General features: G+C 42.9%; 3 protein-coding genes across 3 annotated transcripts; 2 read left to right on the top strand and 1 right to left on the bottom strand.

The window, feature by feature from the left end:
• Nucleotides 1–1,436: 1,436 nt before the first annotated feature.
• Nucleotides 1,437–8,796, bottom strand: LOC119657348 (bis(5'-adenosyl)-triphosphatase enpp4-like). The gene is made up of 6 exons (XM_038064221.1): nt 8,278–8,796; nt 7,981–8,220; nt 7,695–7,914; nt 1,955–2,161; nt 1,671–1,901; nt 1,437–1,616 (listed from the first exon to the last, which is right to left on the bottom strand). Exons 1-6 carry the CDS (start codon nt 8,677–8,679, stop codon nt 1,519–1,521), a joined length of 1,398 nt encoding a protein of 465 aa, XP_037920149.1. The 5' UTR covers nt 8,680–8,796; the 3' UTR covers nt 1,437–1,518.
• Nucleotides 8,797–13,028: 4,232 nt separating this feature from the next.
• LOC119657663 (ectonucleotide pyrophosphatase/phosphodiesterase family member 5-like) lies at nt 13,029–20,138 on the top strand. Its single transcript, XM_038064689.1, has 6 exons — nt 13,029–13,458; nt 13,515–13,754; nt 18,730–18,946; nt 19,000–19,203; nt 19,259–19,501; nt 19,978–20,138. The coding sequence occupies exons 1-6, from the start codon at nt 13,087–13,089 to the stop codon at nt 20,073–20,075; spliced, it is 1,374 nt and encodes a 457-aa protein (XP_037920617.1). The 5' UTR covers nt 13,029–13,086; the 3' UTR covers nt 20,076–20,138.
• Nucleotides 20,139–24,965: 4,827 nt separating this feature from the next.
• LOC119657208 (protein CTLA-2-beta-like) lies at nt 24,966–25,436 on the top strand. The gene has a single exon (XM_038064018.1). It carries the CDS (start codon nt 25,115–25,117, stop codon nt 25,370–25,372), a length of 258 nt encoding a protein of 85 aa, XP_037919946.1. The 5' UTR covers nt 24,966–25,114; the 3' UTR covers nt 25,373–25,436.
• The last annotated feature ends 621 nt before the right edge of the window (nt 25,437–26,057 follow it).

The following is a 26,057-nucleotide window of genomic DNA, read 5'->3' on the forward strand; positions in this document are numbered from 1 at the left end:
TCGGGTCAGGGAATATGGAGCCAATCCTTTCTTAAAAAATCCTAGACGGAATCTCCTGACGAGACCCTGGAGTTGCTAGTTCACACGTACTCCCCCAATTGCGGCGAGGTTATGGAGCCACAGCCCATCACCCCCTCTCCACAATGTTAGGACGTTTGCTTCAAAGGCGAATCCATGGAAACGCTCTTCATGAGATAATAGGTACGGTTGATCGGTACACCTTGGATATACATGTAGTTGAACTTGGGGATGGTTTCCCCATAATAAGCGAGATTATGGAGGCTGCGTTGATACAGGTATGTCTGAGGGTACCTAGATGCAAACGCGGCATAAATCCAACCAAAATAAAGCTGATGCACCAAGACAAGGCTACCCGAATTCCACTTCCACACTCCAATGTAAAGTATCTGGGTGTGATCCAACATCCCAAATTAAATTGGTGACTAAACAGAGCGTTAAGTAATCTCCGTTGAATAATGGCTTTTTGGATGTACACAGCCGTGTTCCGTCTCACCCTAAGGTAAGGCCCTATTATTTGGTGGCCGGCGTTGACCAAAAGATACATTGCGACCAAGCTCAATACTATCCAAAGAACAATATGTGTGGGTGCTACTGGGACTTTGTAGTTACATCAAATACGCTGTATCATGCAGTGCTGTCAGATTCCTTGAATTAGGTCGCCGAACACCGAAACCGAACCGCAAAGAAACATCTTAGACGAAGTACTAGCGGTACTGTAGGCATCTTAACGGACTACGTCACATGATGCAAGGGGAGCTTCACGATGGATTTAGCGGTTGAATTTCTAACCAGGGTACAGTAAAAGATCTACCGTAAAAGATACCACCGTTAAGTCTTTGTGGCAGCATCCTTCAAGATGAGGGAGCGGGGCAGAAACCCGCTAAATAGCCTGGTTGAAACGCTCAAAATCACCTTTTCTGGGTCCACGGTTATAGCAACTTGGAGGGGAATGAGAAGGCGAATGGACACAGTCGACGTTCTGCTGGGGAAATCTATTCGCACAGCTTAACAGCCACCGAGTTCAGATAGCGAATATTCACCACGTATACTATTATAATTCACGGAAGATTTTACCCTCCTGCAATAAAACTAGTTCAAGAGAGCTTTTGTGTCTGACGTGCGGATACATAACTACGATGTCTTACACGGGGAACTGGCATATAGGGAACCATACCGAAATACCTTACAATATGCCACACCTCCTCCTATTCTGGCGATAGATTGGTAGCATTGCTGGCTGGTGTGCTTTACAGTGTGTGGCAACGTACATATGTTATACATGATTGGTGCAATTGTACACCAGGTAGATAACTACTAACTAACTAACTTGGAATATCAATGCCCAGAATTAGGGCCCTCTTCCACTTGGGCCATTATATCGTTTGCCGTCAAATCAGAAGTAAAAAAGAAACAAGAAAATTCTATGTATTTTATACTTAAATTCATAATATTCAGTACATATTCTCAGTCTGTAACATAAAATTAGACTACAATCTTTCAGGACCACACAATCATATCCCTGCGACCTTCATTTGGAATAAAGAAGTATAAAGCCACCGCAGCTCCTATAAGCAGTGCCACCAATGCTGTGATCACTGAAAGGATATGTGAATAAGGGAACCCTTTTCGATCAGATTATTTATACTTACGAACGGCAATAACTGCAATCGATACCCCTTTCAAAACTTCTTGACGCAAGTCTGTTGCGTTATTAGGACGAGTCGGATCTAGACCCAGAATATGTAAAAATAGCGGAAACACATCCACTGCTTGCATGTAAGGAAGCCTATGTGCTTTTCGAAAATACGGCCCAATTCCAATGAACGTTCCATAAAGGGATGTAATGTTGTTATCGTAACCAAAAATACCATAGTCGAAATCTGAGGAAAAATTACAATTATAGGATGGGTTACAAGGATCACTAGCTGCTAACCTTTTACTCCATATTTATCCATATACTCTTCAATTATTTCAAACATATCTTGAAATGCATACCCGTAATGTGCAAGCAGAAGGATTGGCCCAGCTCGATAATGGTTTGCATGCCAACGCCCTGGAAATTCGTTTTGCTTGAAGACATCAAAATGCCCCACTTCTTTTTGGGCCTGTTTCAGTTTCTGGTATGCCGTGTCAATTTGACCTGAAATGCAGGTTCCGTCAGCATCACTTCAGAAATATAGTATTTCGAGAACCAATTGTTTCCTTCATCATCATCTCTATTTGGTCAATAAGTGTTCTACCATTGAGTTAAGGGTAGGTAGGGAGGTATCAGTGGCTGCTATGAGGAGCCCAATTAGCACTTTGGTGCGCCGTTTTGATGCCACAAACTCCTAAGACCGTGACCGTTGTTATGGGAGCAAGGAGGTAGAGTCCAGCCGGCTCGGATCTCCAGAGCCAGCCCGTAGCATTCACAAAGGAAAGCAGCTCTCCCACCCTGCAGCTAGAAATCTCTCTGAGGTCCCCAAAGAATGGTTTACCCAGTGTCCCCAGCCTGACTCTAGCCATAGCTGGGCAATCGCAGAGAAAGTGCATAAGGGTTTCCCTTCCTTCTCCGCAGCTTCGGCAATGCGAGTTGTAGGGTATGCCGAGCCTAGCGGCATGGTCCCCTATGGGCCAGTGCCCCGTGCAGACCGCCGTAATCTTGAATGAATTTGCACGCGTCTGGCACAGGAGCTCTCGTGATCGGGCTATGTTATAACCGGGCCAAATTCTCCTTGACTTCGCACAGCTTGTAAGCCATAGGCCATCTTTCATCCGTCCGTAAAGAATACTGTACCATTGAGTTAAAGCTGGACAATTTACCTAATACGTTACGTATTCTTAGATAAGCTTCTTTACATTTCTTCACCCTCTACAATCCGAATAGAGAAGAAGTATGTTGAAGAAGCTTTAGAACGCCCAGATGGTTTAGAGTTGTCATTCACCCCATGGCGGGATACAACGTGTCAATCATGCCTACGCACCATGGTACATGATCCGATAAAATACGCTTCAACTCACCCTGCGACTTCCCGAAGCGTTCGCACTCTCCTCCATTGTTTTGCACCAAGTGCTCTTGAGGGGACCCATTCGTTAACTATCTTGGGAAGGCGGGTCCCGCTACATGGCATGACCAGCAATGGAGTTGTCTCCCCTCCTTAATGTGTAACCTATCCATTTCCATTGCGAGTAACTGGCCTGTGTACCTACTAAGTTTTTTGATCCGAAATAGTGTCAGGCCAGCGTGCTTCGATAAAACGTCGCAGTCAAACGTTGACGAAGGCTTGGAGTTTTTGTGTAACAATGTTGGTTATTTTCCACGTGCTACTCCCATATAGCAACACAGAAAGAACATTAGCACAGAACTATCACAATTTGATCGTGGTGTTGAAATAACTGCATTTCCAGATTCTAAACAAGGCAGCTAAGGCAGATCCAGCGTTGTTATTGGGTCGGGCAACATCCAGTTCGGTGCCACCGTCGACAGAAACCACGCTTCCTATATATACAAATTGATCAACGCCTTCAATATTCTGCCCATTAATGCATGACCCGACAGACTGAGAATCTTGGTTTTTTTGGTGTTTATCTTCAGTCTGACTCTACTTGCCCTGTTTCCAAATCCAGAGCCATTTGGCCAAAATCTATAACCCGACGAGATAGCAAACATATGTCATCAGCGTAGCCGAGGTCTAATGCAGCATGCAACCCTGGCGTTCTCTGCTCTCATATGACGCACCGATAATAGCTATTCGTTTCTATTAGCTTCGCCGGAATGACCCTCATGCGTAGATCACGCCAGATACAGAAAGTGTACGCTGTACAAAGTTCAAATCCATCAAGAACAGACGAAACGGTGTTGATGTGGTTAATATAAGAGGATCCTGAGCGGAAACCAGCCCGCTCTCTGTCCATCAAGCTTTCGAGATGTTCCTTGATGCAGACGCAGATACTCCTTCAATTGTGGCTCTCTAAAGGGAAATCTTAACGATCATCTCTTTCTTCCACTCTCTGGTGAAGCTCTCGAACTTCAAGAATTTCCGTGCGGATCTAGTAGAAGTAACATATCTGCGGAAACTGCAAGTGCAGCGATTAATAATTCTGCCGGGGGACCGTCAAGCATAGCGGCTTTATTCGGACTATGTGCTCTGATGGGTGAGGGGATTTTCTTCTGTTAGGAAAAGCAGTCCGTATCCGCATGTTTCGGTGATTAGCCATTTCATTTACAATGCTCATCGATATTTTCAGACGGGTTTCTCAGGGTATCTAACGTCCGATCAGCAAAATAGCTCTCCTACTCTTGAACGATAGCTGCATAATATAAGCGTTATGTAGATATTAAACTTGGGAGGTCGTAGCTCCTTAACGCTGCGAGAAGGGACGCACACAACGCCCAAGTGAAAGTAAGGGACCATGTGATCCCTTTCGAGGCCGATGTTAACGCCTTTTTTGTTACGCACATCCAAAAGACAACTCCTAAATCTAGTGCTATTCGCAAAGTGGTTAATCTAATTCCTTGTACAGTGCCGGTCAGTCGAAACCCAACTGACCTTATGGCAGACTCTGTACACGAACAATGTGCCACAAATGACGAAGCGGAAGAAGCTGCATAAATCTACAAACTTGCCACTATTGTCGTTAGGGTTGCTTTGACCGTATTTCCCTACGTTCGAGCAACCTTGGCATTAAGATCACCCATCACGATCACAGTATTACCTTTTAGGACGTCTCTGAACAGCATGTAATTGCTCATAGAAATCTTCCTTCTCTACTATGTCGGAAATCTCCTTTGGTGAATAGCACTGTACAATTATGATGATCCTTAACCTGGACCAGATTCTTGCAGTCAGAATCCTGTCAGAGACCGGCTTCCACGTCAAGAAAGCACGCCTTGGGGTAACTATCAGAAACAAACCGACGCGGGATTTGCGTTTGCTATCACTTGACTTTCCAGAGTACAAAAAGCGCATTACCGCAAGAAGGAGAGGAATGCTTTCCAGAGTCCCACCACTTACTTCGGTTAGGCCCAGAATGTCGAACTTATATCGTTGAAACTATTGCTCGAGTTGGAGAAAGCAAGCATTCTGGGGTCCCTCGAAACCGTTATCGAGGAGGAAACCAATAATAATCCCTTTTCGATTGCCAAAAGTCATAGCCGTGAGTCCGGGTTCCTCTCTATTCACCTCGCCACGATCTCTTTTTGTCTATCTATCCCCACCCAAACAAGCATGCGATGCTGCCATGCCGATTCAGCGAATTTTCACCCTTAGACGGCCAAAGCATTGATGGAACGATAAAATCGTTCATGCTTTCGAGCAAGAAGGCTCTGCATACGCGAATCTTCGAAAATAATTCAAATAGACCATACCCACTAACAAGTGGGAGACACTACTATCAGGAAGATGGGGGGGTTCAGAACTAACTAACGCATCTTTTTTTCCATATAATAATGGCGATCTACTCTCCGCGTAAAGAGGACCGAAAAAAATAAAGACCAGTGTTGAATACTTTCGCTATGCCTGCAATAACTAGAATGAAACTTATGGAGATTTGCCCGAGAATCGGGGATAACAACGCTTCTGGTTTAGATGTCACTCCCTATTGAGCCCTTAAGATCGCTGTCAAGACCAAGCCTGACGTGCATGGTTCAAAGAATTTTCTCTGCTCGGTGGAAGAGACAGAGACTACGAAGTAGGAGGGGTAGGAAGAAAGAATTCGGAATGGAAATTTCGATAAAAAAAACGGATAATACCCCAGACCCAGCTTTTCCGCATCACTTCCACTCCGGACCCAGATTTTCTCTTTACTGTCCTGTCTATCATTATTCCACTCGATCTTTCTTACATGCGATAGAGAGGACTCTAGAGAGAGTCATTTATAAGAAACTCATCCCTGACGTAGAATATAGCAATGGCCAGAGCGACAATTTGGTTTCCGCCCCTTCTACCATCGTCGGAATAAATGTGATATTGAATTTATATTAGCTCGAGACGCGATGTTCTCCAGCAGGATGTTTTGCCATGATACCGTTGTACATGAAATATGCACTCAATTCAATCAGCTTGGAATGGATAAAGAATTCATTGGTTAAAGCGGGTGTTCCTCGTTCCTTAACTGAGCTTATCGAATGCTCTCTCCAAAAGACCACTTTACTATGAATACGAAATAAGGTCCCCGTCCTTCATGTATTGACTAAGATAATTGTTTTTTTAGATGGTTTTGCTGTGGGTGTTGTCCCGAGCAATCTGAAGATATTGGACGCGCTTGAAAGCCAGTTATCAATTGCCTAAGGGTGATACAACCATAGGTTACTCATCATCGGAGTTGTTTGCTCCGCACCTCCAGTTGCCTCTGCCCTGGACGAAACCGTTTACTATTTTTTATATATATGGTCGCCATAGTCACCTACGTGGGGTATAGCGTACCAGCAACATCCACACATCATCGCTGTCGGTTCCTGGCAAATTTCCGAGAAGCTGGCACTCCTCCACAGTTCTATATTACATAGTTTCAGGGTAACCTACTCGTCGCCAATCGTGGACCGTCATTAATTATTGTCTTAGACCGGAATATCTCAATGATGCGACGTAGACATGAATTGATAAACGCTTGGAGCTCTTGAGGAGCAGTGGCAGTCACACTCTATGTACTACTCTCGTAAAGTAGCACAGAGGGAGCACTTCTGCGGTAAAACCTCAACTTGATGTTGAGGTTCAAAACGACGAAGGCGGATTTAGGGATGTTAATGCGTCGAGCAGCATCAGGTTCGGTGCCGCCGTCAGTAGAAACAATCCTTCCTACATATACAAATTGATCAACGCCTCCAGTGGTCTGTCAATTAATTCAAATAGGAATTGTACAATAACCAGTCATTGAGGACAAACTTAGGACGTTGGTTTTGATGGTGTTTATGTTCAGTCCAACTCTACTTTCCTTTTTTTCAACCAAGAACCATTTGACCAAGGTTTATGACTCCGTTGCAGAGCAAGCAAATGTCATAAACGTCATGAAGGGCATCACTGATAACAAGAAGAAAAAGTATCGGTTACAAGATACATCTGTAGCGCTCCAGCTTTTGTCTTTAAAGTCTTCTGAGATTTTACCTCGATGCAGCATTTTGCGACGTCAGATGTCACTCTGATATTAGCTGTCAGTTTCTCCGGGAAGCCCTGCCCTCTCCCCTGCGTAGACCATTCCAGGCACACTCCTTGTTGACGGTTTTGAAGCGAAAATCTGAAGTCCTCGCACTCCAAAACGATTCGCAAAGTATTGATTTGGTCGGAGCAGGAGAATCCAGAACGGAAACCATCCTGTTCTATGTCGACCATGTCTTTGAGAAGAAAGCACACAAATACCCCTCCAATTATCTAATTCAAAGCGGGTATCCTTTTTCGGAAAATTCACAATCATTTACTTCTTCCACTCGTTAGAAAAGTTCTTAGATTCCCAGTATTTATGAATGAGCGGAAGTAACAACTCTTCAGAGACTACAGAAGCTGCGCGGAAAAGTTTCGAAGGGAGACCATAGATTCCGGCGCCTTCACTCCGTGTAAGTGCCTTGTTCTGTTTTCCCCTGTATTTGGTGACATATTTTGATTCAATCTTTCTTGACGCAATGAATTTGTATAAAGGATTATCAAAACGGATTTCAATAAAGTTCTAGGCAACGCCGAAATCACTGGAGCCGTACTTACCTTTTTCGGGAACAACTTGCAAAATAGCTGATCGACCATAAATATTATGTGGAATCCCATCAAGATACTTTGTAAGATTCAGAAAGCTTTCCATCTCTACGGATGCGGATCCGTGATCCCCCAAAATCATATAATTAATTCGTCTTCTCAACGACCAATGCCCTGCTCCATCTAGAAGATGGCGTATATTATCATCAATATCTAAACAGGCCCTTCTCACCTGTGGAACAAATACAGATACATTTTTATCTAAGTTAATAAAGATGTTTTAGCTAGTTTAAATTACCTCTGCAGAATGTGACCCATATATATTACTTATTTTCTCTAATTCATTGGAGTAAACCATGATTAAATTAGGTGGATTTCTTCGGTCTGCCAACCAGCTTTGGACAGTTGTAAACTTTTCCAATAAACTGGTATTTTCATCGAAAGGCACGTGATAGGTACATGATCTTCCGGCGTAAGAAAATTCTGATCCTGGCCACATCATGCAGCCAGAAGTTCCCCCCTCTATTTCATTTAGGATCTATGTTTGAGAAATGAGGCTATTACCAAGGTGATCAGATAATAAGTGAAACATTACCCAAATTGGTAAAACACCTGGGTTGCTCTGATACGTTTCTCTCGAACCGTTAAGGACTCTATCCAGTTTTTCGTCATAAATAACGTCGGCTGTTACTCCATGAGTTTCTGTATACAACCCTGTGGCATACGAGAATTGGTTTGGTAGGGCTTTCGTCGGGAAAACTGGTTGTACCCCCACATCAGTCATAACCCCGCTTTCAGCTAGCTGCAACAGATAAGGTAAAAAGTTACCCTTCAAATAATCTTGAGAAAGACCAGAAAATGAAAGAACGACTAAAATTTGCTCATATTCCAGTAGACGTTGACAATCTGTTTGAGAAACGAACAATGTAGTAACTAGGAAAAGCCCGAAAATAATTGGCCAATATGCGTTAGGTATACACGACATTATGCACTTCATATTCGTGTAATTCACAATTCATTTTGAAGGGTTTTATGCACAGATTTATATTTTGAGCGACTCATTAAGCCGTGACTGATTATTTAGGTTTAATTTCAGACTGACGTCTGAAATGGTCGCGAGTAGACAGAAGATTGTCTAGCCACTGTCGTGTCCAAGGCCAAGCCATTTGTGTCAAATATGAAATTTAGTAGTGTCACCCGCGGACACCACCTTATCTAAGGGTGTCCAAAACACATGAGGATGGAAGCAATGGATTGAAACTCTCCAAGGGGTAAGCAGACACAGCCTTCGAATCCATCCGCGACTTTGGGAAATCAGGTCGTGGTCTAGGCACGGATTTTGGAGGCCTCACCAGATTCATGTTCCCCCACGGAAAACCTGTACCTAGTGTCTATGGCGAAGTCAGCCAGAAAGGATAATAACAGAACTCCCTTAATAAGAGGAACTGGAAATCTGACTGTGTCCGGTCGGTGACACTGTTACAATTCTTCCGGAAAATATGAGGAAACCTAGACAAAAGACAATTTTAGTTGCAAAGGAGAAAGGACTACAGGCTTGCTTGGCGGAACCTTCGGTTTCGTCTCTACCGGGAAAACCCTGGTGGACCTGATAAGGTGGAGGCAATTGGTCTAAGAACGGTCGGTGGAAAAAGATCCATGCAACTCCTATATCGTAAACCTCGGAGCTAAGTGTGGCGTATCCAGGGAAATCGGACGCAAGTAAGCGGAACTTTCGGCAGGAGGTGAGAACAAGCTGGTAAACCCGGTGAGATTCCAATTGGACGCAGGAGGCTCTTCAGTTAGCGGCGGTTTTCACATTAGACTGCTCTTATGTCTTATGTCTACAAACATAAAGGTTATTGAAATTAACCTGCAGCATGTTAAAGCCTATTTCTATCTACTAGCAGTACGTCTGGTATATTTCTGGTACAAAAACTATGGGTTCGTTTTAACAAAATCTGTGATATTGGATCAGTAAAGAAGACTAGGATCTTTTTGGATGAGAAATCTTTAAGACCAATAATCTACGTCCTTGTTAGAGGCAACCATGCTGGTCCCAGGACCTAGTTGTGGTTAATTTACAATACCAGGTTAATGACAAGAGAATTATTGTTGCCTCTGCTTACTAATGCTATGATTCTTTGAATCTTCCGGCGAAGCAAGAACTTAGGGATTTGGTAGTAGGTGTATGCAGAATCAAGTGGTCTCGAACTCTTAACAGGTTGTGATGCGAGCGCTCAGCACATTTGTTGGGGAGGTAGTAAATGCAATCCTAGAGAGGGAAGCTGTCTGATTTTATCACTTCAGCAATCTGTCCACTGATGCTTCACGGGTCGCTTGTGATCTTAACAGACAGCTTACGATACGAGGAGTGACTTCCCCGAGATGCCCGAGTAAATAGTTCTGATCACCTAGTTGACAGCATACCTGCGTCCTAGGTAGTAACCTAGAGAAAGCTTTTCGCGAATGATCAGTACACGGCGGGGCACACTGGGAGTCCTCCTTCGACAGCTATCTGCCGACTTCGATGGACTGATGTGAACCTAGTTCTGTCAAAGTGGTTTTATTTTGTGTAAGGGGCCAGCCTTTTCGGGATACTGGTTGGGTAACGTGCATTGGGCCGATAATAATAAGTTGCGTTGCCCCGATCGGGCGCTGATCCTTCCACGAGTTCCAGAATTAGCTAAGCGTACGTCAGGTATCAGGGAACTAGGTTAAGGACTTTGCCTCCGAAGGTACACCCGTTCCTCACTGGGCTCCCTTGGACACAATGTGGTAAAATGATGTGGTAAAATTTACATGGGGAACAAAAACAACAAAATTCAGAAAATCGACGAAGTAGTAGGGAAAGAGAAACAATTGACTGCGTTTAAGCGCAGCACAAAAATATGTCATTTACCGCAGTGCCCAACGTAAGAAACAGCAATGGATGAAACACCCGACGAAACACCGGGGCCTTGGAAAGTGATGCGGCTGCCGGTGCGCGGACGACAACTCCAGTACACTGCAAAGTTCCTTTTCTGAAAAACGCCAAGACAGCATGGCTCGACTTGAGCAGTTAGATGCGGACACAAGCCTTGCTAGAGCCGAAGAGGAAGGGGTATCAGAAACAACGCGACAGTGGTGAAGCGTATGCGTCCGGCAACGTTCCTCCAAAGAACGTTAGCAACGGTGTGAAAGACGGCCTGATGCAACTGGAAAAACTCCTGGACTACATTTTTTGCTGCAGATGAACATGGACAGTAGCAGAAGATGCGCGAAAAGCAGAAACAGCCGAACTTCCCGCTGAGAGCACTATAAGCGGCATGGGTCGCAAACAGCCCACAGTGAATGGAATTGGGGAAAATATGGAAAGAGTAAGATACATCTGAAAGAGAATTCACTTAAGAAGTTTCCAGGGTCCAAAAAAGAAGGAAAAGAAGGGCAATAGAAAAAAAAACACGTTACGCCATCAGAAAATTTGCTGCCAAGGCGATTACGTATGGTAGATCACTAACGGAAAAAAAAGAGGAAAGGAAAAAGGGCTAGACCATTGATTCTGCTAATTAAACCGACTGAAGGCAAGACATTTGCGGAAGTTCTTAGTGGATTATAAGATGAAGCCTGAAAGCAGTGGAGTACAAGTGTCTTCCATACGGAAAACGAAGAGTGGCGGAGTTTTCGTTGAATTAGGCCCGAAAATAACTGCTGGGAGAGAAGGTTCTCGTTTCTAATCTAGAGCCTATTGCTCAATGGAAATCCGAAATTTGACTGCATCATAAAAAAAGTCGAACTGAAGAAAGCCATCAAACATGAATATCCAGAGATAATCAATGCCTGGATAGGTATCACTTCAGTAAACTTTCGAGGCAAAAAACTCGCTGTGGTGGAAATCGTCGAGCAATAGGCGAAGAAAGTCCTTAACAGCGGGAAAACCAACATTGAATTGTAATTGTAATATGCAGGGTACGAATAAGAGTGACCCTCACCAAATGTTATAGGTGCTTGGATTATGGACAAACGTCTACGACTTGCCAGGGACCTGACAGGAGGACAGCATACTTTAGATAAGACTTGCAACGACTAAGATGGTTGCGTTCTCTATAGTGATCGTGGCGAGTTTGGTGACAGCATTGCACATACTGTGGACTCAGTGTGGTGTCCAGTCTTCAGGGCAGAGCTGAAAAGGGATAGGACGCCGCTAGCGAAGAATACCATAAAAAAATCCAGCTCCATGGCATCTCGGCTTATCGAGTACCGCTGGTTTTGGGACGCGTCTGATGAGCTGTCTCTGCCCTACAAGAAACCGCAAGTCATATTACATTTTCCCTTACCGCTTGAAGGTGGCGCGCCTGGCGCTGTTCAGCAAAGAGTTGATGCGATTCATTGAGCTGAGGCACACAACCGTCGATTTCAATGGATAGTGCTCCTCGTGATTCTTAATGTTAGAAATGCCTTCAATTTCGTAGTACTAAAAGACATGTTAGACACATGAGAAAATTTATTCTGCATGCTAGCTACGAGCTATCTCTTGCGGATATTGAGAGATTATCTGAGAAACCGCTCCCTGCTCTCCACACCACTAGTAAAATGGCGGAGCAAATGAAAACTTGCATCCTATCGGGGACGTTCTTTACTACGTAAGCATACAATATTAAGTTTAGTCCGGATCAACCCGCGGCGTTGGTCTCATGTCTTTGTCAGAAACTCTCGAAGGAAGAAAAAACCTGATAATGGGTTGGGATACCAACGTGGAGCACATAAGTTCGGGTAACTTGGAAATTATCGAACAAAGTAAGTATCTTATCATACGGTATTAGTGCTAACTCATATTGTATCATACGGGAAGGACGCCAATTTTCTGTTTCCTTAGTAAAAAAATGTGACGGCTAGGAAGGCCTTATCTGAAAGTCTATCTAATCCAAGAATACTACATACAGGAGGAGCAAATCGAGTTTCTAAGCGGCACGGAATGTCATTGTACGGGTTACGTATGAGGTAGCTAACTGACGTGTGTGTCGATGACCCCTAAATGGCTTTCTTGTTTATGTTTCCCTACTATATCTCCTGTGAGTTACCGGACACAGGAATATAGAGGAGGAATGACTCGGCCAGCGAACTATCATTGTACACCACGCTGTGAGTCGTTCTGAGCGCAGGCGATAACCAACGATAACTTCTGGGTTACTGGCTACCCGCCCGAACGTTGAATTTAAAATTTTACAGGTTTCTCTGGTTAACACTGTAAAGCTATAGAAACCCCTTTTGAGTCCAATGTTCTGCAAACCCTCTCTCTTTTCGATGAAATATGTAAAACAGTTTGAAAAGTAATCCGTGGATTTATATCCGTTGTTTCTGTCATAAAAATAAAGCACTGACTTATCTTCAAAGGAAACTTTCGTGAATTTCGCCCTCGCTACTTGTAATGTATTTTTGCCGGTGTCATTTCTTTCCACTCCTATTATTACTCCATACGAAATCAGTGGATTTGACTACTCTCAGAACTAGGAGTCAATCACAACTTGTTATTATATCTTACGATGGTTTGAGATACGATATCATTTCTCCCGAAAATACCCCATATCTATGGAACCTCCGAACGAAAGGATTATACGCACATCGACTGACAGGAGTTTTTCCAACCAAAACCTATCCAAACCATTTTACTGTAGCTACGGGATTATATCCCGAGTACCATGGTGTGCTGGGCAGCAAATTATTCGATTGGAAAACTCAAAAGGAGCTGAATTACTCGGAGGAATTATTCAAGTTTAATAAGGATGTGGTGCCACTCTGGGTTTGTTGGCTTTGCATAGTCTTTTATACTAAAATAATGACTTGGGCTTTTCTCAGACTTTGAATGAGATCAATGGGGGCACATCTGGTTGCCTTATGTGGCCTGGATCAGAGTTTGCTTATAAAAATGTAACGTGCTCCTACACAATCAGATATCAGACGGGCAAATCTCTGTATGAATTAGCCAATATTGCTTTCGAATGGTTAACGAATGGGAAAAGGCCAGCCAATTTAGTTATGATGTATATTAATCAACCTGATCGGGCGGGACATTTGCATGGCTTCGCATCAAATAAGGTATAATGAATTTTCCAATTTCTCTACTTAGATTCTTTTTTTTGTTTTTTACTTTATGTTCTTACGATATGTTCTCCTCCATCATCAGCATGATCAGTGTGCCTGACCACTTTATAGTATATTCATGGAGTACAACTCTTTAAAAGCACGCTGAATGACATTAAAACTTCTACTACCCTTCTCCTGGCGATGCTACCACAGAAGCTTACACTACGAAATAGGGTTAACTTTAGCTAATCCTCCTCTCTATTCTAGTAGTAGAGTATGCGCACCATCGCTCGCGGTTACCTGCTCCCCCACGACTTCCCGAGACACCAATACTACATTTCTACTGTTCTGTGCCAAATCTCCTTGGTGCGATCCATTCGTTGGCCATCTTGGAAGAGTGGATCCCACTGCATGGCGTAGCCGGCAATGCAATTGTCGGCCTTCCTTAATGTGTGACATATCCACCGCCACTTCTAGATGCCGATCCCATCGCGTACGAGTGCAGGCCTGTGCACCTACCAAGTTCTTCGTATGAGATAGTGACAGACCAGTTTACTCCGAAGATACGTCGCAGACAAGTGTTGGCAAAGGCTTGGAGCCACAGAAAGAACACAACCAAGAGCAGTCTCAACTTAATCTTAGTGCTGAAATAACTGTATTTCCAGATGCCAGACAAAGCGAAAGCGGATCTATGGCTGTTAATACGTCGTACAAGATCCAGTTCGGTGCCACCGTTGGCAGAAACCACGATCCCTGGATAAATAAATTGATCAACGCTTTCGATGCTCCGCCCATTAATACAGATAGGGAGAGTGTCATGAACCATCAGACTAAAGCCTTGGTGTTGTTGGTGTTTATCTTCAGTTCACCTCTACTTGCTTCTCTTTCCAAATCTAGAGCCATTTAGCCGAGGTCCATGACCCGGGGAGAGAGAAAACAGATGTCATCAGCATAGTCGAGGATAGTTGGCATGGTCCATTGAACTGCTTCATATGCTCCGGACAAGGAGAGATAATATCGTTCGCAAAATGCAACCCTGGCGGACTATGCTTTGGACCTTAAATTCCTCCAAGATTTTACCTCAATGCAGCACGTGACATTTTGCGCCATCATATTTCACTCTTAGTTTCTTCGGGATACCCCTTCTGAGTAGAGCATACCAAATACACTGCTTGTTCATCCTGTCGGAAGCTTTCTCAAAATCCATAAAGAGCAGGTGAAACGGAGGTATAAACTCCGCGGGCTGTTCCAAAATGATCACCGTGGTGTTGATGTGGTTAATGCAGGAGGATCCAGAGAGGAAACCAGCCTGCTCGCTGTCGATTAAGCTTTCGAGATGTTCTTTGATGCGTTTCAGGATTATTTTAGCCTTTATCTTTGTGACTGCAAGTCACACTCAAAACGGGTTCCCTTCTTTGAGATCTTTCACTCTCTGGAAATGGTCTTGGATTCCCAAGATTTCATTACGAGTGGATGTAGCAGATCTGCATAAACTGCAGGTGCAGCGATAAATAACTCTGCGAGAAAACCGCCAAGCCCAGCCGCTTTACTCCGTTTGAATGCATTGATGACCGAAATGACTTCCCTTGTGCTTGGAGGAACAGCCCCTATTCGCATTTTACGATGACTAGCTATTTCATGCATCGGAAGATGAGCTTCACCGGATGTGATACGGTTAAGAACCGTGGTGAAGTGTTCTTTCCACCTCTTTAGTTGCTCGCCATCGTGGATGAGAAGTCGGCCGTTAACGTCTTGCACAGAACCATCGAAAGATTTGCGACCACATGCACACTTGTTTAACCATTGCGTTCTGTGGCATCTTCCGGTTCCCTGACCAGTTCAATAACGAAGTCTCTTTTGCCACAGCGCACACGACGCTGAACTTTCCGGCATTTCTCGCAGCGGTCAATCGAACTTTTAACCTCTTACATTCATCGATTCGTTTCCACGATTCAGCAGCCCGCCAACGACCTGCGTAACGTCCGAGAAAAGCCGGCTTTAATGTATCTGCTATTCGATCAGCAAGACAACTCTCCCACTGTCGAGCGACAGCTGGATCATTCCAGCGGTTGATGTTAAACTTGCGGATCTTAACTCTCCAACCCTACGAGAAGTAGCAGATGCAAAAGCCAACGTAAACGACCATCAGATGATGATCCCTTTCAAGATCGATGTCAGCGTTTCACTTATTACGCACATCCAAGAGGCAATTCCTAAATTTGCTGCTGATTGTAAAATGGTTAATCTGATTGCGCGTGTGGCGTCGGTCAGTTGAAACCCAACTGACCTTATGGCAGGTTCTGTATTCGAACAATGTGCCACCAATGACAAGGCGGTGAAAGAGTGTGAGGAGTGCTCTGCAGAACCCCACCATCTTACTGCGAATAAGCCCACAATGTCCAGCTTATATCGTTGAAATTCTCACTGGAGTTGGAGTAAGCGAGTATTCTGGGGACCTTCGCTACCGTTGTCGGGAAGCGTGGGCACATTCCAGAAACCAATCGTAGTCCGTTTTCGATAGCCGACGGTCGGTTCCTAAAGGTCAGTCCCTATCCGAGGTGTTGTTGATGTTTCGGTAGCAGTAAAGTTTCAAGATTTGCAGGTTGCAAACCAACTCATTTCCATCCCTTTCTTTGCCGTTTTACGACAAGCATATTTAGACGTGCTTTTCGCGGGGCTTTGATACCATTTTACCCCATATTTTTTCTAGATTCTAGAAGTTTTGATCCCCTTAAAAAGTAGAAAAAAGACATCAAATGTAATTACGTCAAGTCGAAATATCGGAGCCTTAGCGGAGTATTAGATCTCGGTCTCATTCGGTTAGGTTATCCAGGTTTTGAAGTAGTGCGATAGAATCACACTAATTTTAGTAGGAGTGCCGCAGGCGTTCGAAGACTTTCGAGGCAGAGAGAGGAAGTGCGCAGATTCTTCATTGAAGAAGATCTTACCGGGTCTTCGTCTGAAATCTGGAGGCCGTGTAGCTGCATATGATGTGCAGGGCGGTTTGCTCCTCCTCCTCACATTGGCTCCATATAGCCGAAACTACTACGAACCAACTCATTTTTTTCCCATATATAATAGTAATTGAAGGAGCAGTGTTCCGTTAAAATCCCTATTAGTGTTTTCATGTCTCACTTCTTAAGGGACAACAAAAATGTCGCTCTAGCGGCCCCCGGTTCTTTCACAAAGATTTTCGCTTGCTAGCAACAGCACAAATTTCTCTACTCGGGTGCGTGAATCTTTGCAATTTGGCCCTTCAGAGTAGACTTGAGAATGGTTGGCCGGATCAAGAAAGATGGCGCTTGCCCAACCATTGTGGGTGCAGACTCTTGGGAAGCCAGTCTGTCAGCTTCCTCATTACTAGCGATGTTTGAGTGCCTTGACACCCACATCAGGAGCGTTTCCTTTAGTCGGCCAAGTTTCAGCAGGAACTGGTGGCAACTCGACAGAAACTGGCTTGATATGCTGTTGCTGGTTAGTACTGATAACACTGCTCGACTTGCCGAAATGGATTCGAACGCTGCGATCCTAGCATTTTTGTCGAAAGAATTCTTCTGCTGCCAATGAAATGACATATATCTCCGCCTATAATAGGGTCGTCATTTTTCCAAGTGGTTCGGACCAGTTCCATAATCGGATTTCCCGAGAAGGCCCCTGCGCCCGATCCGTCTTCGATGACTGACCCATCGGTGAAGATTATTAGGTATGTAATCCCAAAAGACTTGCGGTCATTTATCGACCATTCGTCAAGTATGTCTTTCCAAAGACCAATCTGGAAACTATATCATCGGCCGGCATCAGAGCCAATTGATGTTTGTCAAGGAACTCCCAGATGGATGCATGACGGTGTAATTGGATGCCTTTCCAGACGACAATGGTTTCGAGTCAATGTGCTTCCATGATTGCTTTCCGTTTCGCCTCCAAATGAATGAGGGGTAGATTTAAGATACCTTCGAGTCCCGCGGTCCCCGCCCCAGCATGTGAAGGATCCAACTGATTGGTAGCGGATCGATTCCATGCTGTCTTGGCGCATCACAAATTGCCGCGAATTGGGCATAATTGACGACATCTTCAATGTCCATGAATACGACTAAGGAATTTTTTTTTTTCGGTCAACGTCTTTTCAATTTTTGCCGGGAGTTCATGGAGTACTGTCTCAGTGGATTTGTCTTTCTAGTATGTATGTTGCCTATAGTGAAGTAACAGGTTGGGAATGTATGTTAAGTATCCTTTATGAACCAATATACTAGTCTTTCCAGTCTGTTTAGTAGAAAGGAAGTTAGATTGATCTGTCGGAAGCGGTGATACTATTTTCCATGCCAAATTCCAGCCCCTCAATTGTGGGCTGTATGCGTTTGTTGGCCCCGAGATGAGGTTTTGGATGGTGTCCGGGAAATGCACTTCAAACAAATAGTTTGACGTTTCTTCATCACTTTCTGTATACCTATGTAAACGCAAATAACCCAGCTGCTGGCTACGTTCTTCGACAACTTCAAGAAAGATAGTCTCTTCGTAAAAGCGTGTCCATAATGATCGCTTAGCCGATCTTATGCTCTTCGTTAGAATTTCTGAGCCTCTTTGTGCTGATTCCAGCCAGCGGCTGAAACAGAGCACGATTGAGGAGCATCCTTGTCACTCTCTCCGGTTTCGCCAAATCCGACTTCCACCATGGTGTTCCCTTCCTTGGGGTCTTAACTGGACAAGTCACTTCGAAAGCAGTAGTGGATTTGAAGTGGATTTGATGCGTCTCCCAGGGATCGTTACTCGGCGCTCAGTTCTACTTTATACGTCACCCAACCTGTCTTCCTTGAATTCAGAAATGGAGCGGTTGGTGATATCATTTGATACTCCCCATTCTGCGACAAGAGCCGAAATGTCAAGATGACCTCTCACCTGACCATGTTGAAATCCTTTTTATTGCATTAGGTCAGGAGTCTATACTTCCGTTAATAAACGTGCCCACACCTTTACTATTTTTCTTTGTAAGTATATGGAGCAGTTGAGAAAGGTGGATGACATGGCTAGCTACCTGCACAGATTATTAACATCCCAATCAATGAATATTGACATCGTCCATATAAGCGACCATGGGATGACCAGCGTTACAAAAGCTCGGATTATAGACCTAGAAAAAGCAATGCCTTCCAAGGGCAACTACAGAATATATTCTTCCACGCCAGTTCTGCAAATTGTCCCAGAAGAAGGTAAGATACTCCCATATTTTTAACGATAATCCAATTTACGTTGGGTTTTCCAGGGAAATTTAATACAGTCTTGAAAAAACTACAAGAATTTGCGAATTCCAATGAACATTTCGCCGTTTATGATACCAAAACGTTTCCTGGACGATGGCATTGTAATAATTCGCGAATTGGACCAATCACTGTCGTTGCGAATCTAGGATATGCTTTTCAGGACGTGGTCACAAATATTGTTGAAATCTGTGGTGGAAACTTGACCAGTAAATTTATGCTAAAAAATATGTTCATTGCCAAGAATAATGATGACATTTTTAGGCGCTAATATTTCGGACATTGGTATTCATGGCTATGATAATGTATACAAGGAGATGGATGGAATTTTTCTTGCTAGCGGTCCTTCTTTCGGACCCGCAAAGATTGCGGGAAGAGTAAAGATAATCGATTTATTCGATCTGTTTTGTCACATTTTAGAAATTGAGAATATACCAAAATCAAATGGATCCATCGAAGGAATAACTTCCGTTCTGTTTGAAAGAAACCAGTTGGAATCTATTGCAAGTAAGTGTAAATTATGGTTTTAAAGTACGTAAGATACAGGGAACCGTAAGCGGGGCTAAGCACCAACCGTATCAGGTTTTGGCCTATATGATGCAAGTCATTTTTGCGGACAAATTTTTGCTGCGTTTTTTGACCGACAGGAACGCCAACTTCACTTTCTCATATTGTTTTTGGGCTCCCTTTTATCAGCGGCGAAAAGGTAGTGTAAATCCCTCAACGAAAGTACCAATTGATACTCACTATGGGCCACAATGAGACTGCGCCTTAGTTTCATTGCCACCACATCCAATGCTGTGCAGATGATGAACCTACAACAGCAGGTCAACGACGAGCACAAACATCCATGACGAGACCAAGTGGCTGGCTCTCAACTCGACATCGCACCGTCTAAATATCTTTTAGATGTGCTTTTTTTTTAAAATGAACTTTGCTGAAATGACTCGAAATTCCGATGTATATCCTGTTTTTCTTTTCAGCGTTGGCAACAATTCTCTTTATGGTTGCAATAATTGTGTTGATGAAAATGGTCTTCATGATTTTTGAGCGGAGGAAACCATACATGGTGTGGAAATGACTCAACCAGGAGCAAACATCTCAATGAAATCACAGCAGAATCTATATTTAACGAAATATATAAACTGAGTTTATACTGATATATTTTATATTGTTATAACTATTTGTTCTATATTTTTGTTTTATAATAAACTAGAATAATGTTAACTGGGATTTCCACCAACTGGCTTTGTTCATGCTATATTTTACTAATGGTGATATCCCTGCTACGCCATCCTTCCATCTGAGGACCATAGATATTACCGTTATAGATTTTCCGGGCTGGATCACTCTTACCCATGCGGATTAAGTGACCCGCGTATCACAATTTGAGCCGGATTTTACTCACAACCAGGCAGTCGTGGTTTAAATTTTGTCATTGTATAGGATACGCAATCGTCCATCCTATTGTAGGGAGCCAACAATTCTTCGGAGGATTCTTCTCTCGAATGCAACTAAGAGTTCAGATTTCTCTCTCTGTATCAACAGGCTGAGCATCTAGTTGTATATGGCTTCATCACACTGGTTTGTGTGCAAAACTTTCACGCCTGATACGGTTGCTGCCTGTACTTTTCGTGTTTACAGACCCAGTGCTCAGAGGTGACGATGCCGCCCCAACCCTGTCGGCCAAACCAAAACCAAGTGGCCGAGGACAACCTCCATAGTGATGGCACCGGGAGACGCTGTATTCACTTTGGCTTGCTTAGTTCGGTAGAGATTTAGGTAGGTCTTGCATCCACCAGTATGAATGCTAAGCCATGCACTTTTTATAGACTGATACCGCTGTTGCTTGTCACAGCGGGGCTCTGACTGTAGTCACAAAATCAATCCGTGTCTTAGGAAGACCGTGGAATTTAGTCTTCCAGACAGGTGCTCACGTTAAATCCTCAAGGACTCACTTTTTACAGACCCGTTCCGTTACTAGTTTATATTCCTAATCGAACAGGCTATTCCAATTTTTTGCGACTGGGCCGTAGTAAGGATGATGTTCTCCAGGTGGTTATGAAGATCACTTGTCGACGCTTCATTCCCAGGACACTGGTTAGTTGTGGCTATTGTCCCCTTATAGGTGTTGTTACATCAATATAATTTTCCTGTCCGCTTCCGAGGTTTAGATAGTCAAATTTGAGCCGTCAGGCTTCGGTGTGGTTCTCCTGCGCTTTGGCGCGCAACGGACAGAAGAAGAACGGGAACGGAAGATCGTGATCATGGCTCGCTAGCAGATGGGTTTTATTTCGTAAGAGGGTAAGCACTTTGCGGTGTGTTCTTCTCGCAAATGGGACTGAAATGCGCTTTCCTCTAATTTATTTTCGAGCCTATTAATTTTCGTTCAGCGTTTCCGGATATGATTAAATATGTGACTCCGACTTTTTCATCTTCTAGCCAAACTTTGCCCATGCGGTGGTAGAACTAAACAGAATGGATTAACCGATTGTAATAAGATATATATAGGGCAGATTAACCGCTAGATAACGACTGAATTCAACGCACACATCAAGGAAGCGGTAAATATTGTCATGGATAAGATCATCAGTTGCAGCGCACATAGTCGAAGAAGGTCATACCATTCAACGGGAAAATCTTGATCTCTTACGTCATATAAACCAAAGACAACCTTGCATTCTTGGGAAAGTCTAGAAATTTTAAGAAAAGACGCGATTATTAAACACGGATTCGGGTAACTGCCCCTGGAAACTAATAAGGCTCGCCGCGGTAAGTTTAAAAGTTTAAAATTTAAAAATAAAAGTAACTAGTGAAAAAGTATAAAAGAATCTTATAACCACGCAATTGTTTTCAGCAGTTTTGTACTGAAGATACCCCCTCCTTCTTCGCCCCCAAATATATACAGGAGTTAGAAAAAGTTTGTCAACAACGGTAAAACAAGTCGGGAAATAGGAAGCTAGACGCTTCAGATGTGAAAAGTTTTGTGTATTTCTTTCACAAAGAGATTTGAGTGTGCATTTGCAGTATGTAGCACGTAATATTGCATATATTATGTGAAAATATTCACTTTCAAGTGATATTGACATTCAAAGTCTTTAATTGGCACAGAAGTGACAGCTTTGACCTATTATAACTGTGTTAATAATAGTGCGATTTTCACCAAATTTGGTAAGATCATGCTTTATGATGTAGCCTTCAAATTTCGTGATTCTAGGGTAAACTTAAGGGGGGTTTTCCTGCCAATTACTAAAAATTATAGTAATGTACTATTATTAATTTTATTTGAACAGGTATCGGTATGGAGGGTATTTCGGAACATAGGCACCATACAGTTGCAGCCTTTTGATTTTTTTTCAGATTTTTCGGTTGGGAAGTTTCTGAGAATGGGTCCGTTAAAGAAATGATCACGTTCACCCCCCCCCCCCCCCCCCGCACTCCCCACCTTGCCAACAAATGACAAAACTAAGGCCGGCTTCGAAAAGTATCCAACCGAGACCTTTCATGTGACACCCCAAATGACATGGATGGGGACCCCCCTTAAATTCGACGTAAAAGGATGTATATGTTCACAGTTCCCACCTTTCTACCAAATTTGCTGTTAATCGCTACAACCGTCTCCAAGGAAAATGCGTGTGACGGACAAATAGACAGTCAGGCAGACAATAAACTGATTTTAATGAGGTGAAAAAATGGGCTGAGTATGCCCAAATTTGTGATAACATACTAAAGAAACATAACTGAATACAAGGCCACAAGAAAAAATAAAAAAATTAAAAGCAAAATGACACAGTAATAGAAAAATGAAAACAAATCTAAATTTACAATCTAAAAAAGTATGTCAACATAAGAGAATTGTTAGTACGCTATGTAGCTAACGAGGTTTTCCAATCGATTGGTAATACCGATAACGGTACAACTCAACAAAGTACCGTTGCCTGCATCAATTATTTATGTAAAATTATTACCCAAGTGGCCACGCAAAATAACAAAGGGTGAATCGCGTGATACATCATTTGAAAAGCGCCAGTTGGTGATTTTTAATTCAGAAAAAGATTTATCGGTTTAAAAAATTGCAGAATTATTGCACTATTTATAAATTACTCTGGTCTTATAAAACGAGGATAGGATTGACAGAAAACCGCGCTCTGGTCGACCTGAAAAATTTTCGTTGCAAGACAAACAAGCTATCCTTCTAAAAGTTCAGTGTAACCCTAAATTAAGTGCTGAACAGGTTAGTCGAGAGTTCACCAGAACGTATTGTAAACAAATTTCGGTTCAAACAGTTAGAAACCTGTTGAAAAGTATCGGTTTTAATTCCCGAACCTTACATCTTTTCAGTGAATAAGAAAAAGCGCTTCTAGTTTGCAGAAAAGTATATCTCGAAGGACGAAACTTTTTGGAGAACAGTTATCCTCTGTGACGAATCGAAATTCCATTTGTTCGGTAGCGATGGGAAGGTAAAAGTCTGGTGAAAATCAAACACTGAATTTAATGAGAAAAGTGTGAACGTGAACATTAAACTTGGTGGCGGAAATGTCATGGTTTGGAATTGATTCGCGGCGTCAGGGGTAGGCGCACTGCACTTTATTTAAGGAACAGTGGCTGCCAAAAATTATTAAAAACTGTTTTGACTCTGGTTTTTGAATGCGATTGATCTCATTATTTGTAGTGTTAACATACTTTTTTAGACTGTGAAGTTGGATTTTCTTTCATTTTCCTACGGCTGTGCTAATTTGATCCACTCTTTCCCATTTTTTTTTGTACATGGGTATTGAATAATGTTTCTTTTGTATGTTACAACCCTTCTTCTTCTTTTTCTTCAGCCTTTGTCCCGTTCAAACTACTCCTTGTCTATTAACTCTCTTATGGCTGGCATCAGTATTCAGTTTCACCTAATTGTCAGAGGTGATATATTATTCGGAACACCATGCCACGAGTTTCTATTGGCCTCCCGATCGATTAGCATGTAGTCAATTTGGTTTAATGTAGTCCCATATGGGGGCGGGCCTCTGCGTATGTTTCTGGACCTGCTTTCAGCGCAAACCAGTACTTCCAACGACCATTCCGTGCAACATTGCTAGTTGAATAATCCGCAGCCTGTCGTCACTGGTGTATTTATGTAAGCTGAGGGGAGCCGATGAATCGCTTGAATACGGACTTCTTCCCTACTTGGCTGTTAAAATCCCAAGTATGATTTTGATATTATATCTGCAACAGGCTTGGAGGGTTCGTTCTACTGCCTCGTAGAAGGTATCCTTCCCCGACTATGCAGTTTCCTCTGTAGGGGCGTGAACGTTAATGAGGCTTATGTTTCGAAATGTTTCCTCGCAAGCCCAGAGTGCATAGCCATTTGTTTATGTTTTCAAAACCGATAACAGTAGGTTTCATTTTTTGACTGACTAAAAAATTTACTCCGAGCACATGGTCTTCTACCGAAACCGATTCCCATCCAGTGCATCTAGGGTTGTCAGCCCTACCCAACCCCTATACAGTTTGTTCCGTTTCTAGGCGCTTTCAGCCTTCTCTGCTTGATAAATGGCATACGTAAACCACTACGTAGTACTGTCTTACGTTAAATTCCGCCAAGAAACGGTGCATTATGCTCATAGTAAATGCGGATTTATTTTCTTAAAATATTAGACAACATATTTAAGATTGTTTGAGGGGGAAACTAGTCATTTGATAGGTGTCTGTCACAAACAGTGTGGGGATCCTAGATATGTAAATGTACTAAGCAACAACATTTTTTATAAGAAATATAAAATTAAGTGAATAGTTATTTGTGTGCGTTGTCTTTTTCCTTTAAATTCGAGAAAGAAAAACGGCTCTGCTTTCAGTTTTTTCCCTACCTCTAAACTCCCTTGTGTGAAAATAAGCTCAAATTTCGTGTGGTTTGCATCTCAACTGATATTCAAAGCTTTACCTAATACTCAGCCGCTGTCAGAATGACAATCAGAACACAAACAAGTTACATTCCTACTTCCATTGTAAACAATGACGGCACTTTCTTTGTCGTTTCTGATTTAATTGGTTTGTTGTTCTCAGTTCGTTCAGATCAGTTTTGTTCTTGACTCTCGAGTTGTGTGTTTTTGTTTAACTTGATAAATCACCGTATCGATGGCATCGCAACAAACGAACGTGTCGGACTCCGAGTGGGAGGATTACAAAAGCAAATTCAATAAATCCTATAAAGATGCAGCGGATGAGCAGCAGCATCGCGAAATTTACGTAGCCACCAAGGCGAAGATCGCGGAGCACAACGCCAAATATGAAGCAGGTCAGGTGACTTATTCGATGGGGATAAATCATTTCGCTGACTTGACGGAGGAGGAGCGCGGGCGGTACCTGGGATGTCGTGTTCCGGAATCCAAATAATTGTTGTCCTTGAATTGATTTTATACGTTTGACTTTTTTGAGAATAAATGGTTTGAAATACAAATTGATCCCTTTTTAATGTTCGGGGGTTCCCCAATTTATTTCCGGTAGGGGTCTCCTGATAGCGGCAGTTCCGGACAAGCGGTGCTGGAAAGTGAGACGCCCTTTCATTTGTCATCGATCTAATTTTAGAAAAGTGCAATCAGTCTCAAAGGTTTGTTTAGTCATAGTTCCCAGTAATTCTTAGTCAATTCGTATATTGAGGGAGAAGAGAATATCAGCGATAAATGAGAAGATTGGTCCACTCATCCGTCCAGACCACAATGCTTGCTGATAAGCAGTTGCCCTTGGTTCTTAATGAGGCCGATGCATATGCGAATGTTTATTCCATATTGACAAAGAGGGCGGATTTCAACTTTTTTTGTAGAACTGGATGTACATCGAATATAGCAAAAAGCTACAGTGGGTAAAAGAAATAGCTGTATGATTGCTGCAACGCTAAAAAGACGGTGTAAAAGGGGTGGATGTAATCGAGAATCACCAAACGCTAGAAACGAAAAACTATATTGCAACATAGTTCCGCCAGGAACAAAAATGCCAACAATGACTGTAAAGGAAAGGGAGTACGCACGAATAGAAAATGAATAAGAAAACAAGGATAAAACTAGTAAAAATATTTCTCGAC

This window comes from Hermetia illucens, chromosome 5, assembly GCF_905115235.1.
Source record: "Hermetia illucens chromosome 5, iHerIll2.2.curated.20191125, whole genome shotgun sequence".
Lineage (NCBI taxonomy): Eukaryota > Metazoa > Arthropoda > Insecta > Diptera > Stratiomyidae > Hermetia > Hermetia illucens.